This window comes from Neolamprologus brichardi, chromosome 22 (assembly GCF_056152115.1).
Source record: "Neolamprologus brichardi isolate AB-2024 chromosome 22, ASM5615211v1, whole genome shotgun sequence".
NCBI classification, from domain to species: domain Eukaryota; kingdom Metazoa; phylum Chordata; class Actinopteri; order Cichliformes; family Cichlidae; genus Neolamprologus; species Neolamprologus brichardi.
In genome coordinates, this window is record NC_142124.1 from 9,320,357 (window position 1) to 9,335,768 (window position 15,412).

The 15,412-nt window shown below is 39.9% G+C and overlaps 1 protein-coding gene and 1 pseudogene across 1 annotated transcript; one reads left to right on the forward strand and one right to left on the reverse strand.

The window, feature by feature from the left end:
* Window positions 1-2,127: 2,127 nt before the first annotated feature.
* On the reverse strand, window positions 2,128-12,413 carry LOC102790452 (interferon-induced very large GTPase 1-like). The gene is made up of 3 exons (XM_087834912.1): window positions 12,278-12,413; window positions 7,279-7,316; window positions 2,128-7,163 (listed from the first exon to the last, which is right to left on the reverse strand). The coding sequence occupies exons 2-3, from the start codon at window positions 7,297-7,299 to the stop codon at window positions 2,457-2,459; spliced, it is 4,728 nt and encodes a 1,575-aa protein (XP_087691038.1). The 5' UTR covers window positions 7,300-7,316; window positions 12,278-12,413; the 3' UTR covers window positions 2,128-2,456.
* Window positions 12,414-13,420: 1,007 nt separating this feature from the next.
* LOC148096688 (phytanoyl-CoA dioxygenase, peroxisomal pseudogene) lies at window positions 13,421-15,046 on the forward strand (annotated as a pseudogene).
* Window positions 15,047-15,412: the final 366 nt, after the last annotated feature.

Here is a 15,412-nt window from a genome sequence, read left to right on the forward strand (position 1 = left end):
TAACGAGGTATCGACAACGAAGCAGCAAAAATACAGAAAATGAAAGAAATCAAACATATAAACATTGATAAAACATTTCTGGTTGTAGGTGTTAATATGTAATTGGCTACATAACCTTATACTGTATTTGAGGGTTGAAGTTGTCCGTGTGTGAATGTGCACACGTGCATGTGTCTTTGGAGGAGTGTGCAAATGCATAAATATACAGAGAACTCAGAAAATCTCAGATCTTTCTGCTGCTTAGTGTGGAAAAAGTAAGGAAACAACTAATTAAGTAAACATAATCAGCTCATACTATAACATCCATATGCTGGTCTCATGTGTTTGTTTTCCCTTTTAATTCTCTCATTTCCCTTTTCTCATTTTCCTCCTTTTTGTGGTCACTGTGTTTACATTATATATTAATGTGTCAGTACTGTGTTCCTGTAAAAGAAGCAAAATGTGCACAGGTTTTAGTCTGTGGATGTTTGGGATCAGGGCAGAAGTTTCAAAGGGTCAAGATGAGAAGGTCACAGAGGAATCACCGACCTTCCAGTGAGCTGCCTGAAGCATATTAAAGGGTCCAGCCTGTGCTGTGATGTAACAAAGCAAGTACTTTGACATTTTTACTGCAACCATATTTCAATATTTTCCAGCCGGCCATTTGTGCTGTTGCAGCTGTATGGTGAGCCAGAGTTGTGCAAGCTCAAAGTGATTTTGAATACATTGTGTTAAGGTTAAACAGTGAGTTTCAAGCGCATCTCTCTGGCTTCTAGTTGGAGATCAGATCCTGTGAGACACTCACAGAGGGAGTTTTTTAGTTAACTGTTTCAGTTAATGCAGCTCCAATATGAATTACCGGTGACAGCCACTAAAAAAAACCCCATTAACACAAACTTACAGCAAGCACATGATAATCCATTGTAGTCTGTAAAAACTGAGCCGGCCTTTTATCAGCACAACCACTGCTACCAAGTTCACACTTAAATTGCTGAGTACTACGCCATCTAGTGGTAAGTACTCTGTATTTTATGGTACAGGTACAGCGAGAGAGAATGCCTGAGTCTGTGAGCCTGAGCTCAGGCCTAATGCACTGACTTAACTTATTTACAAACAACTCTCCTCACACATTTGCTGATCCGCTGCGGCAGAAGTGTAGCAAAGTTACACATGAAAACAAAGTAACTGAAACTTATTTTCCAAATTTACAAATCTGATCACACAAACAGTTAGTTGACTTAGTTTAGCAGAGAGCTGTCAGGTTTGTTTCATCTATTTTTTATCAGTTGTTGATGAATTTGTTGCTGCTCCATATCAGTGCAATTTATGAAATATAAGGTTAGCAGATTTTGACAATTAGATGGACTATTCTGCATTCAATGTTGTACACAATGAAAAAAAAAAAGCAATTCAAATGAGATGAAGCATAAACTATTTTATTATTTAAGACATAGAAAACAAAAAGTTGTTCAAACTGTTGACAGTTGTCTTTTTTCACTTGACTAAACACGCTAAACATTTCCAAACGCAAACAAAGAATTAAACAAATCATTCCAGTGCTGAGACAAAAAAAGAGCTGAGATGAAATAAAAGTCGAGTTAAACAAAATTCCGTGTGGATATAACAGGTTGAGATTAAATTAGTCAAACAGATTTCAAATCATATATCTGTGAGAATAAACTTTAACCTAAACATCGAATCTAAAATCAAATTGAAAATTATACAACTAAATTAGAAAAGACGATGTTTTTGTTGTGGTTTCAGATGCAAAGTTTGAAATTAATGATCTAAGAGTGTTAAACTGTGTTTGACGGCAGTTTTTAGATTTAATTTCCTTACATAAACAAACAAATCTTTGTTATAAACAGGTAAATGATATCCCAATTAACAAAATTAGATTAAAAGTGTATTTATCTGGAAAACACTCTGAAAGTCTAGATCAGCGGTCCCCAATCCCTGGGCCTCGGACCGGTACCGGTCCATGAGTTGTTTGGTACCGGACCGCGAGAGTTGAGGCTCGGGTGTGAAATGTATGGTTTTCAGTGTTTTTAGCGTTTGTTTGTTATCGTTTTTATCGTTAACTCGGTTTTCCTGGGTCTTTTCCCATTGAATGAATAATGAATAACTCTTCTTTTTTTTGGTACCGGTACTAGTTTTATTTTGTTGTATTTATCCGCGACACCTTAAAGGCCGGTCCGTGAAAATATTGTTAGGCATAAACCGGTCCGTGGCGCAAAAAAGGTTGGAGACCGCTGGCCTAGATAGATGCAACACTGAGAATGTGACTTTTGTTTTTCACTTTGTATTTTTTGCGAATTCACTTATAGTCACTCATAACATCTTCATGTTAATAATTTATAGAATTTCATTTTTCCCTCTCACTCAGATAAAAATCAGACCATCACAGCTGGATTCACGGGTTATTAGGAGAAAACAAGTATCGTCATTTTCAGCAGATTTGCAGTTTCTTTGGCTCATTAAAACATTTCCTCCAGACTTCTAATGGCTTCTTCTTTAGATATATATTTCCATAGATCTGGAATAGCTCCGCTGCCCTGGAACTTTTTCCCATAGTGATTTTCCAGTTGTGTTTTAAATTGACAAACAAACCATTTCCAATATGCCAGATCAGACCTATCAGGAGTGATGCTCCAGGTATCATACGGTGGACCAGCAATTCTGTACTGTTTGTAGGGAATGGCTTTCTCTGAGCTAGGGTAAAAACCTCCTTCACTTCTAACAAGTGTTGTGCAGAAAATGACGCTGAGGTCTTTAGTTTTTCTATAGGGATATCCATTTATCCCATCAGGTCGGTGAAAAGGAGTGCTGTGGTCATCAGGACTGTGAGCTTTCATGGTGTTGGTACAAACAGCTGCACAGAATGGACACTTTACCCAGCAGCAGTTACAAAGCTGATCTATGAGGATTTCTTCAGGCTTCAGCCTGGATTCCTTCAGCTTATCCAGGGAGAGGCTGCTCATCTTCTCAGTGATGGATTTAAATCCTTTCTGTATCTCTTCTATGAGAAAGTGAAAATCTTTTATGTCACTGAAGTTTTCAGAAAAAATGTTGTAAATTGTCAGCTCATCCTTTAGAACATTAGAAAAATCATTCAGCCACATTTCTGTGTTTCCTCGCTGATTTTGGACTTTTTGTGTTGCAGTAAATAAAGCCTGACTCACAGTTGTTTTGATGTCATCAACATTTTTCTTGAGTATATTCACAGCTTCATCTTTTTGATCTCTGAAGATGTACTTCTCAACCTCTGCTTTGATGAAAGCTTCTGTTTGTCTCCTTGGATTTGTGATGTAAGTGATGAAATCATCAAAGTCTTCTTTCTCAGCGAGTGACTTCAACACATGTTGTTCCAAGTTCAGTCTGTTCCCACTGAATGCTGGGAAATTACACCTCATCCTGTCGGCGAGATCAATGGCAGTCTTTTTATAAACAGCCTCACTGGAAGCTTTCAACTTTTCACAGATCAGCTCTCCAAGCACAACAGAAGATGAGTTTTCTTTACAAAAGCTTCTAAAAACTGTGTAATACTGTGTTTTCTTGCTTTCTAAATAAGTGATTGGACCATTGCTCATTTTAAATTTCTTGTGTGACTCTAGAAGCCAACTCTCTGCCCTGTAGAACACATACAGCAAGAGATCAACTCTAAACTCCTTCCTCAAGGTGTATTCCTTCTCTGACATAAATTTCTGCAATTCTAATGTTACATGATTGGCCATTTCATGCAAATATGTTGGTGTGTAGCCTGTTGCAGCTACAGGTTTGCTTTTGATTGCATCAAGTGAGTCTTTTTCAGCTTGGTCAATGAGCAATCTGATCTGTTGTTGTTCTTCATGGGAGAAACCACTTGAAATATGTTTTTGTATAAAACTAATCAACTGATTACTACTTGTCATCCCATAAACTGAATAATCACCAACCTCTGACATTTTATTGTATTTGCCACTTCTTTTACATTCATCTATGAGAGTTGGCTCAAAACCAAGTTCTTGAAGGATCGCTAACTGATCTTTTTCCAAGTTAATTTCTTCAATAGGTTTTGTATCTGCTGTTAATTCAGTAACCCAGCTGCTCCAAACAGAGCTGAACTGTCGTTGAAGCTCTTCTTCATCTTTGGCCTTATCCTTCAGCTGCTGAGCGAGCTCTTTGCTCTTCTGTAGCAGTTTGTTCTCAAACTCTGATTTCTTCTCATCCAGTTTTTTACAAGCTTTCTTCTGCTGGATAACTCCATCCAGTTTTCTTTTCACTCTGCTCACCTGTTCATAATGAAAGTCTTCCATTTTGATTTCAAATCGTCGTCTCCACTGAGCCAAGATCTCTCTGTCTTTGTCATCCTCAAAGTACTTTGTCATTTCTTTTCTGACTTCTTCATATGTTTTACTTGTTTCTTGAAAAAGATGAGATTTTTCAACCTCATCAAGTTTTCCATTTTCCATTCTGTTATGAAGTTGGTTTTCAATGGTCAACATGTCGCTCTTCAGGGTCCAGATCCAGCTCCCATACTGGACTTCCAGTTTTCTGTACACTGAAATTTCAAGTGTGTTTTTAAAACTGAAAACAAAATTCTCATTCAGCAGTGCAGTCCACAGGTCCTGGATGTTTGTTTTGAACTGTGAGAGAGTGATCCCAGCAGACTTTGAAGCTTTAGAGAGGATGGTGTTCTTCACTTCCTGGATGCTCTCACTGTAACCTGGATTTGGAGGAGCCATGGGTGGACTGCCCTCCCAAAACTGGGCACAGTATTTCACATCTGTTTGAACATCAAATTCAATGACATCACTGAAGCACTCGGCACCACAAATTTCCTCTTCAGCTGCTAGTTTGGCCATCTGGTCCAGATTTTCCTGCAGGCGTCTCTTTCCATCCATGTTTTTCTCTGCTGCTGCAACATCTGTGATATTCTGGTGAACAAACACACAACTGGGAGAAAGTTGAACTTCGTTCATCCTCATGAAAGCCTGAACAACAATCTGCAGAATGTCCTGCATACCATAAGGATTCTCCCCAAAGATGTTGATCAGTGTCAGGTTTCCCAGACCAACAACAAATGTTGCCAGTTCATTGTCATGATGAAGAGTGTTGCTACCTTCTAACTCAAGAGCACGCAGTCCTTCAGTGTCCACCACTAGAACATAGTCAAACTTCAAGTCTTTCTTCATCTCCTCTGATACTTTGAGCAGCTGCATGAAGGCACCTTTGGTGCACCTGCCAGCACTCACTGCAAACTGCAGCCCAAACATGGTGTTCAGCATTGTTGATTTTCCACTGCTTTGTAGGCCCAAAACTGACAACACAAAAACTCTCTGGTCCCCCAGTTTCTTGATGACTTCTTCTAAAAGACTGGAGATCCATGTTAAAGGCACATGACCTGCATCACCATCCATCAGCTCCATCGGGTGTCCTGATATCATCAGCTGTGCAGCCAGCTCAGGGTATTTAGACCAGTCAGTGTGTCTGCTCTCTCTTTGTGTTGTTTTATGGGCTTCATAGATCTGTCCCATTTCTCTGAAGATGTGCTCCAAACCAAAACTTGCAGACTGAAATTTCTTTGATATGTCTTCAAGTTCAGCTTGTTTTCTTAATAACAGATCTGATTTGTCCTGTTTGTTCTTCAAAGCCAAGACCTCAGACCACTTTTCATCATAACTTTGGAAAATTGAAAAAAGATCATCTTTGGAGAGGGCATCTATGAAGATCTGAGTCAATTTTAGGAAATACTCTCTGTCTTTTGGTGGCAATGATGAGAGACTTCCAGTGAACAACTGCATCAGTTTACTGCAGGAAGCAGCACATTGTTCCTGACGTATGTTCATCAGTTCTTGTTGCTTTTGACTTTTCTCCATTTCAATGTCTCCTCTGAGATGAAACAGTTTTCTGTGTATTTTGCTCCACTGATGCCACAGTTGGCTTTGGCAAGGGAGAAATTCATCTTTGATCTTTGAGACATCCATGTTATCCTTTGTAAGCAGATTGATTATTTTCATAGCAGCAGATTTCCCTCTTTGACAGGCTGGGTCAGTTTCATCAACTCTGATTCCAGAGAGTTCAGCCATGGATTCAAGCTGGAAGGATGGTTTCAAGATGGGACCATCAAGAGAAGACAAAACTTCTCTGATGATCCTTTTCAAGTGTTCAGATACATCTGAGTGGCTTCTGTCTTTGAGGCCCATTATGTACTTTCCATTTTTTGTCTTAACAGCATCACAGCTGCCATCAACAGTGAGACAAATGAGAGGCTTATGAGACTTAAAAACACAAGATATGAGTGCTCGACTTTCTTCATTGTTTTGCAGAGATGCCAAAAGAAAAACATTAATGGAGGATTTTTCAATAAGTATGTCACGCTGGTTTTCAGTCAATAGAGCGTCACCATGGAGATTACAAAAGGCAATGCAGTCACTGAAGGCATCATTGGGTTTTCCAGCAGGGCAGTACCAGGCAATCTCTGCCACACCATCCATTAAATAGCGAGACTTGGTGCTTCCTGGGCAGTTTCTGTTGAAGAAGGTGTCGTGGCGGTCGTTGATCAAAGTGTTCATCAGCTGAGATTTAGACACTGACAAAGAACCCAGGCGGAAAAATGACACCAAGGTTGTTTCAGCTTTGTAGACTGGAACACTCTTCATGGTGACAATGTCTGAATCAGACTGAGTTACCTTCCAGGTTTTTGTTATTTCTCTGAATGTCCGCAGAGGACACTCAATCCCCATTGTAACTGGGTCTGGAACAAGCAAAGGTAAGGCATACTGACACTGAGAGAGCTTTGTAATCATCATCTGTTTCAGGAAGCTGTCTGCGCAGTGAAATACTGCCATCTGAACGTCCATTGGATGCACAGAAGTCTGCTCTTTCTTATGTGTGTCCACACTGCTGCTCACAAAAACATCCCAGTCACTGGACGAGGCTTTGAACGACTCCTTGGTCTTACAGCTTGATCTTACAGAAATATATCTGGCCCTGTAGTCCAACATTATCAGCCTATGGAGAAAAGTGTGAGCTAGATCTTTCTCAGATTCTACATGGTCGATCTGTTTCACAGGTGGACGTATTTGAAGAAAATCTGCTGGTGACAACTTTTGTTGAATTTTGCCTTGAAGATGAAGTCTGTTAAGCAATGTCTCAGTTTCTATTTGACATGACTTGTTCTGGCTGTCTTCTTCCATCACTGGCTGTAATAAATAAGCAAATAACACACATCATGCATTCAGAAATTACAGTGTCAAAGAATGAGACTATTCTTAAATATTCTCTAAGCTCTTGTGACAAATATTTGGGCTTTCCTACCTTCTCTGTGTTTCCACTCATGTTCTCATCTGAGATGCCTGCAAAATAAAAATGAATCAGACAGTGACATATACATGGCCTGATTAAATCAACAGTATGATAAAATTAAAATCATCAATGCAACATTGAAACTGAACTATTGTTTAAGTAGTAACTGCTGCTGTTCCATAGGTGTAAATGCCCACATCTTTCTGAAATTATATTTAGTGCTTATTACTTTTGCTGCCGTGTGACACTACAGGCATGTATAAAAGTCAAAGATTGAATGTAACAGCCTGCTCTGTGGAAGAAACTGGGCATCAATAGGCTATGTAGGTTTCTGTAAAACATCTGGTTGCTTTCTACAATGCCTGAACTTACACTGTGAAATTCAGATGTTGATCTATGACCACTTTTGTTTGTTGTTAATATCACTATTTTTTACAAATATGCCAATATTTTTTGTGATATAATACAGGAGGGGCTTAAGAGGTGAAAACAGACGTGAACGTTAATTTTTTGATGCTGGAGAGCTGTATGTGCACACAGCTAACTACAGATAATGGTCAAGCCAACCTGTCCAAGTTCAAACTAAGCTTCAGGATTTACTGGGATTTTCCATCCAACACAGCCATCTCTAGGGTTTACACAGAATGGTTACCGGGCAGAAAATGTTGAGTGAATAGCAGTTCTATCTGAGAAAATGCTTTGTTAATGCTAGAAGATAAATGAGAATGACTAGACTGCATCGAGCAGAAGGCAACAGTAAACAAACTACTTGTTCCAATAAAAGTATGCAAAAAGAGCATCTGTGCGTGCACAACATAGGCTTACTACAAATGGCCAATAGAAGAAAATTATTGATTGGTCTGATGAGTCTCAATTTGTGCTGTGACATTTTTGGAGGAGGAGGATGATGATCCAGCCATACACACATCACACAAACATCACATTGGGGAGACAGGTCAGAACAATGCCTCGGTTTCTATTTGACATGACTTGTTCTGGCTGTCTTCTTCCATCACTGGCTGTAATAAATAAGCAAATAACACACATCATGCATTCAGAAATTACAGTGTCAAAGAATAAGACTATTCTTAAATATTCTCTAAGCTCTTGTGACAAATATTTGGGCTTTCCTACATTCAGAACAGGTAGCGTAAAGAAAAACAATTAAATGTACAACACAATAGGGTAGAGGAGGAGAAAAAAAGAGAACTCTACTCAGACTGAGCTTCTGATAGGAGATCAGTATGAGACCAGAAAACAAAAACTCAAAAGCACATGAATCTTCACACCGTAACACCATGAAAACACATGACAAGCAACAGGGGTGAGTAGGGTTAGAGTAAACCAATGTAGACAGACAGGACTCAAATCTCCAAATGGTAAATGGCCTGTATTTGTATAGTGCTTTACTAGTCCCTAAGGACCCCAAAGCGCTTTAAACATCCAGTCATCCACCCATTCACACACTGGTGATGGCAAGCTACATTGTAGCCACAGCCACCCTGGGGCGCACTGACAGAGGCAAGGCTGCCGGACACTGGCACCACCGGGCTCTCTGACCACCAGTAGGCAATGGGTGAAGTGTCTTGCCCAAGGACACAACAACTGAGACTGTCCAAGCCGGGGCTCAAACCAGCAACCTTCTGATTACAAGGTGAACTCCCAACTCTTGAGCCACATTCGCCCCATCTCCATCTCCAAGAAATGTTTCCAGCACTATGTTGAATTCATGTCATAAATGATTAAGGCAGTTCTAAAGGCAAAGGCAGTCCAACCCAAGACTAGCAAGGTGTACCTAATTAAGTGGTTAGTGAGTGTATATGAAAAAAGACTTCTCACTACACAGCTTGTCCACTCAAAGCAAGTAGGCTCCTGGCTTGAACGTCTTGGTTGGCTGGGAGCTTTCTGTGTCAAAACAGATTTTGAACATACTTTTCAAGCTGTTCTGGGATTCCTTCCTGTGCCAGCCAGCCTGCCTAGTGATGCCCAGTTTCTTCCACAGAGCAGATACTGATTAAATTAAACCAGGTAATTTATTATGCTTGTCAACACTGGCTGTCTACAATTGTTTACACTCACTAGTTGGCGGCAAACGATGTGTTGCATGTTGTAGCTTCAATGGTACTACATGCCAGGTAGTAGGCATCCCAATTCCAATAACCAACCAACCAACCATTCTGTTTTCTGCCATGCAATATTTCTGAAGCCACAAAAAAAAAAAAAAAAAGCCCAAGACTTCCTTGGCGATCTCATAGAACACATAAAATGTGGCTTGGGCTGTCTGTATGCCAAAACATACTTGTAAAGCATGCTGAACTCCAAATCGGTCCTGATGTAGAAATCAGTAAGTGACGATAATGCATGGAATGAAATGAAGTGCTGTTTAAATGGGTTACCACTCCATGAAGTGTAAAGCGCTTTGAGTGCTCAAAAAAACAATAAGAGCTTTATAAATACTAGTACTCCAGGTTTGTTCCCATGTTTAAAGAATGGATTAATATTTATTAGTAAAACAGTGCAGAGTAGTGGAAAACTGAATATTAATATAAGTTTTTAAAAAAGCTACTTAAATTAAACTAACAAAAATAAAGTTTAAAAAAGTGTGTGTGGACAGTGGGATGGCGTTGTCATGCATGGCTGCCAGTAGCACTGGGACACTAGTGTTTATTGATAATGTGACACATGACAGAAGCAGCCAAATAAATTGTGGATGAGGTGTTCAGAGACAAACTGTCTGCTCAAATCCAACTAAATGCAGTCAAATTGATTGGGCAGTGTTTCATAATACAGATGGACAATGACCCAAAACAACCCAGGAGTTTATTAAAGCAAATAAGTGGAATATTCTTGAATGACCAAGTCAGTCACCTGATCTTAACCAAACTGAGCATTCATTTCACTTGTTGAAGAATAAACGTCAACAAGTGAAATGCATGCTGTTTGCTACAAACAAACAACAACTGAAAGCTGCAGCAATAAAGGCCTGGTAGAGCATTAAAAAGGAAGAAAGTTAGCATTTAGTCATGTCCATGAATTCAAGACTTCAGGCTGTCATTGTCAGCAAACAGTTTTCAACCAAGTATTAGACATGAAAATTTTATTTTCAGTTATTTAATTTGTCCAATTACTTTTGAGACCTCCAAATGAAGGGATTGTGTTAAAACACTTTAGTTTCTCCCATTTTTATGTAATCTTTATGTTGAACCCACTAAATTAAAGCAAGAAGTCTGCACATCAACTGAGTTGTTTCTTTTAAAATTCATTGTGTTAATGTGGAAACGGTTGTCTCTGTCCAAATATTTATGGACCTAACTGTATTTTCTTTCATCTTTAGAATCATATTTATTCTTAATGTTTTCATCTGTAAGTTAGAGTTAGGGTTTAGAAACCAAAAGCAGATCCCATGTCTCTCCTTTGAATTGTTTTATTGTGTTTCTCCACCTTGTGGGAAAATGGTAAGATTTATTTTATTTTTTTAAAGGCATGCATTCATTAACTTCTCCCACTGTCTCAAACTAAGGAGGAAATAAAAGACCAAGAAATCATGAGAAGTTCCTTAGAGATGACTTTTTGTTAAATTAAGCTACATTAACAGAGATGAATGGAAATCTGGCTTAAATCAGGTGGCACCATAAGAAGAGGGTAGTGAAACAAAACTGTAAGAGTGGAGCAAAAAGAGTATGATCATGTTATCACTGAGACCAAGCAGCTGGGAAATTTGGCTCAAAGGGTGACTGTAAAAAGGAATTGTAGCCCGAAATAGAAGTCTTGGTGCACCACCAACAAAAATAATTTTCTCTATTCTGCAACACAAAAAGCAAGGGGGAAAAAATACTTACTCAAGACTCTATTCTTAGAAATGTGGATTCAGAGACATCAGGGACCAAAAATGTTGTATTCCAGGGGCCGGAGCAGGCGACACTGAAAGAAATTTGAAACTGTTGGCTAAAGGTAAACAAAATTCATATTGAATTAGTATGTGACTTTGCTAAAACAAAAAACAAAAACAAAATAAAAATAAATAAATAATAATAATAATAAATGTAGGACTCTGGAGTTTTCTCTGGTCCCCTCCACAATTGGGCCTTGACAGACATGTGTATGTGTATGTACTGAAAACACAGTGAGGAATCTTGGAGTCATTTTCAACTCATTCATCATAATGAGAGGAGAGTTTTCTCTCAATCTACTGCATGATTAAAGGACATTTCTGCTTAAATTCAACAAGCTCAATGCAACATGATAACAGCATATCAAAAATCCATTAAAAATCATCCTTGATAGTTGACATCAAAATCTCAATGGATTGATTGTTTTGTTCACCTACTCTGCATGCCTGTATAATTTCATCTAAAGCCGCTCAGATAAATAAAATTAAACAATTATAATATTAATTATATTTAAAGAGTTAGATAACAGTTATCCTCAAATTCAGCAAAGTTAATGGAACATGATGACGCCAAAAGTCAATTGAATGTTATTAAGTCATATTAAAATGTATTAAAAATCATCCTTGATAGTTGATGTGGAATTCTCAACAAACTTCTCGGCAGAAAGTTAAGTGGAGAGAAAGTGCAGAGAGAGAGGGGGGGGGGGGGGGGGGGGAGCATGCAACAAATGGACACAGATCAGACTCGAAACCAGGCCAGTGCTTTTTAACAAAACTGAAGTAAATACAACATTAAAAAAATCAATAGATATCGGAAAATAGAATAGAATAGTTTGAGATGAAATTCGGCACAGATTTAGAGTAGGCGAGTCGAAGGAGGAATCTGAAGGAGAAGCACTATCAGAAAACTTGTGTTGGAGTGCAAAATAATTTAAGCGTCGGCTGGCTTCACCGCAGTAAATAGATCACTCGAACGCAATTCGGGGGGGGGGGGAGTAAATTACTTCAGGAAGACAATATATATATATATATATATATATATATATATATATATATATATATATATATATATATATGCGTGTGTGTGTGTGTGTGTGTAGAAATATCACCCCAAAAACTCACCTTCTAATCTCTGTTTGGTTTAGATGCAAGTGTCTTATAAATCCTACCAGACCCTACTCTTTATATTTAGTAAGATCAGTAACATCAGATGCTACCTTTACCTCTCACAAACTTTTTCCACCTGCGAGAGGCATTTTAGGATTTAGAGTCTCTGTATATCCATGGCTTCCTCATGAGTGACATCAAAAGCAATAATCAGGGAGTATTGGCCGCACTTTGTGATTTCCCAGAAACCATGTGACTTCGAAGAAAGAGGTGTGGTTTGGACATTGACCAGCACAAAGTGGATATTTGTTTCTGACAAGGGGACATTCACTGTAAGATTCTGTATTGATCAAGCACTGAAATGATCTAATACAGGAACATATAGTTTGACTATTTAAATTTCATTTTGTGAGAAATAAATCTTTTGCAGAGTGGTCAGACACTGTTTCATTGTAGAAACATTTAAAGTCTTAAATCTTTTTCATGTGATTGTGCTTGTTTAATTTTGCATTAGATGAGTTGGATAAGAGACAATGTTTAACATGAATTGTACTAAGGAAGACAATAGAGCACAGACACGAGTATATCACATCTACAGAAGTTTGTGTAGCAACCAGTCAAAACCCATCAGTGCCTTTCCCCCAGTCAGATGAGGTCTGTGAAGTACACCAACCCACTTCCACTACTTGTATTTTTTTTTTATTACTTTTCCCTGGAACACTCTCTCACAGTCTGTTCTCTAAAACCTAAAAGAGGAATTATGGATTTGATCAACTGGTTCCTAAATGCAATTGACACCCCTTTCTCAACGAGAAGTTTGGGCTCGGGTGAGCCTGAGTGCTGAAGATATCTACCTATTCGGAACCATGATAACAGGGTTCTTGCTGATCGGAGCTGGCTTGGCCCTGGCTTATCGAAGAATTAAGGAAGCAGAACCGGCTGTTCAAACCCCCACAAGGCTGCCCGCTGGGACTGAAACGATGGGAAGAGGCGTGAGTTTCTCAAAATGGGCTCATTGAGTGCAGCACGGATAAGATCTTGGAAAGGCTACGGCTGCCGTGAATACTCAGAATAACATCTCTGAGCGCAAATTGGATCACATCTTGGGGAGACTCACTGTGGTAGTGAGTTCTCAGAATCGGCTCTTTGAGCACAAGAATGACAACATCACAGAGCGCAAGTTAGAAAACATCATGGAGAAGCTCACGGCTCTCCAACGGGAGATTGAGAGACCAGTGTTGGACTGTTAGAACTGCTTTGAAATTCATATGAACTGTTCGCACTAAAGTAAAAAGCACCATCACTTCATGCGGATACCCTTTCGGCGCCAGCTGCGTTCGCAAGGTTGGAGCCGAACAACAACACCCTGATAACGACTGTGTTTAATCTGTTCCTTCCCATTCCATGCAAGGCCACCTGGGTTGGCTGGAAGACTGTTTACTTAGCTTAGCAGGGCGAAGGACACTGTCTCAGCTGAACTATGGACTATGGACACGCACACACATACACTTACACTGATAAGCACACACTCATCCCCCCTCCCTTTCCAAATGCCTTCGATGCCTGTTCCCTCCTGGGAACACGGCGGGTCTGAGCCCGCGCTGGAATGGTAGTGCTGGGCAGGATGGCTGCTGTGTTTGCTTCGGATTACTCCTTACCCCCCACCTGACCCTGTGGCTTGTCACGTGTTCCATAATGTTGTGCTGTGGACATTTATGTGCTTTTCTGTGCAGAGGAGTTTTTTTTGTTTCCTGTTCTCATGCTGTCCTCCCAGGAGCTCAGCATGAGTAGAGGTCTCTTTTTTTCCTCTTGTACTTTCCCATTGTAGTGTATATTTCAGTGTTTTTTTTTTCTGTAACGCTACCGATCTCCGACCTGTATCCCCATGTGATGTCTGTGTTGTGTGTGTAAGGTCGGGGGGGGGGGGGGGGGGGGGGGAATAAGGCCTTGATTGATTGATTGTCCAAGTTTACAGAGGACACAAAGCACTGATACTTGACACCCTGTGGAGAGATTCCAAGTCATTATCAACCATCTTGACAGACCTGCAGGAATCAGAGCTCCACCCATGTCTGCTCAAACCATACAGTCACGCACATCAGAAAGCTGTCTCTAAACTGCAGGACTTCCAGGAGGATCATGACTTCTACCGGTATGGCTCTTTACCAGCGATCCTTAAGTACATTGAGTGTTTCACTGGACAGAATATCATGGCTATGCACATGACGCTGATCAACAAACCTCCTGATGCAAGTAAGAAGACGTCCTGTCATCCATTGAATCAGGATCTGAATTACTTCCTCTTTTGACCATGTGATGGGATTGTCTGTGCATGGACAGCTATGGAGACAGTAAACAGGCAGAATGGCTGCCTGGTCGTCCTGCCAGGATCACACAATGCCATGCTGCAGGAACATGACTATCCTGAGTTGGAGGGCTGAGTGAACAAGATGTACCATGGAGTCGGAGACTATGACCCACAGTATCCCAGGGTACACCTAGAAATAGAATAGGGTGACACAGTCTTCTTCCACCCTGCTCATCCACAGCTCTGACATGAACCAGACACCGGGCTTCTCCTGGCCATGGTCATCTCCTGTTAGTATGCCAGCAGTAATTGCTATTATATTGATGTGAAAGGAAACACACAGGAAAACAGAGAAAGAGGTGAAGGAGATTGTAGCGAGGAAGTATGCTGTTGGTGATGAAGTCACTTTCAAAGACACCCGGGCCATTCTGGTTTGTCTGGTGCAGGGATATGAAGATACTCCTGCAGGGGGATGAATCTGAGCTGAAACTTCACCACATCAATGCAGCGGCTAAATGAGAAGCAACAGGCTTGCAACACTGCAACAAAGTGTTGGGGGGTGCAAGGTTGAAAAACACTGTTATCTAATTTTTTGCTAACACTGTCACTAATTTCCTTTTACCAAAATGCACTGGATTAGTCTGTGTATAATTCTGACATTTAACAGTGTTTTACAGCACAGAGATCCACTTAAAATCCATCTGTAAATTTGTTTAGCCAAGCGGAGAAAAAAGAAGACACTAATTACACAAATGGGCAAATTTAAGTAATGGATTTTTACAAGTTGATACATCCTCTATCTGCTGGTGGTACATACCGTGCATCATGGAATTACAAGGGAA

Excerpts from the sequence above, each read along its gene's own strand:
- LOC102790452 (XM_087834912.1), bottom strand. The coding sequence starts at position 7,299 with ATGAGTGGAAACACAGAGAAG. Across the intron at positions 7,164-7,278 it reads TGAGTGGAAACACAGAGAAG|CCAGTGATGGAAGAAGACAG; the intron begins GTAGGAAAGCCC and ends TATTTATTACAG.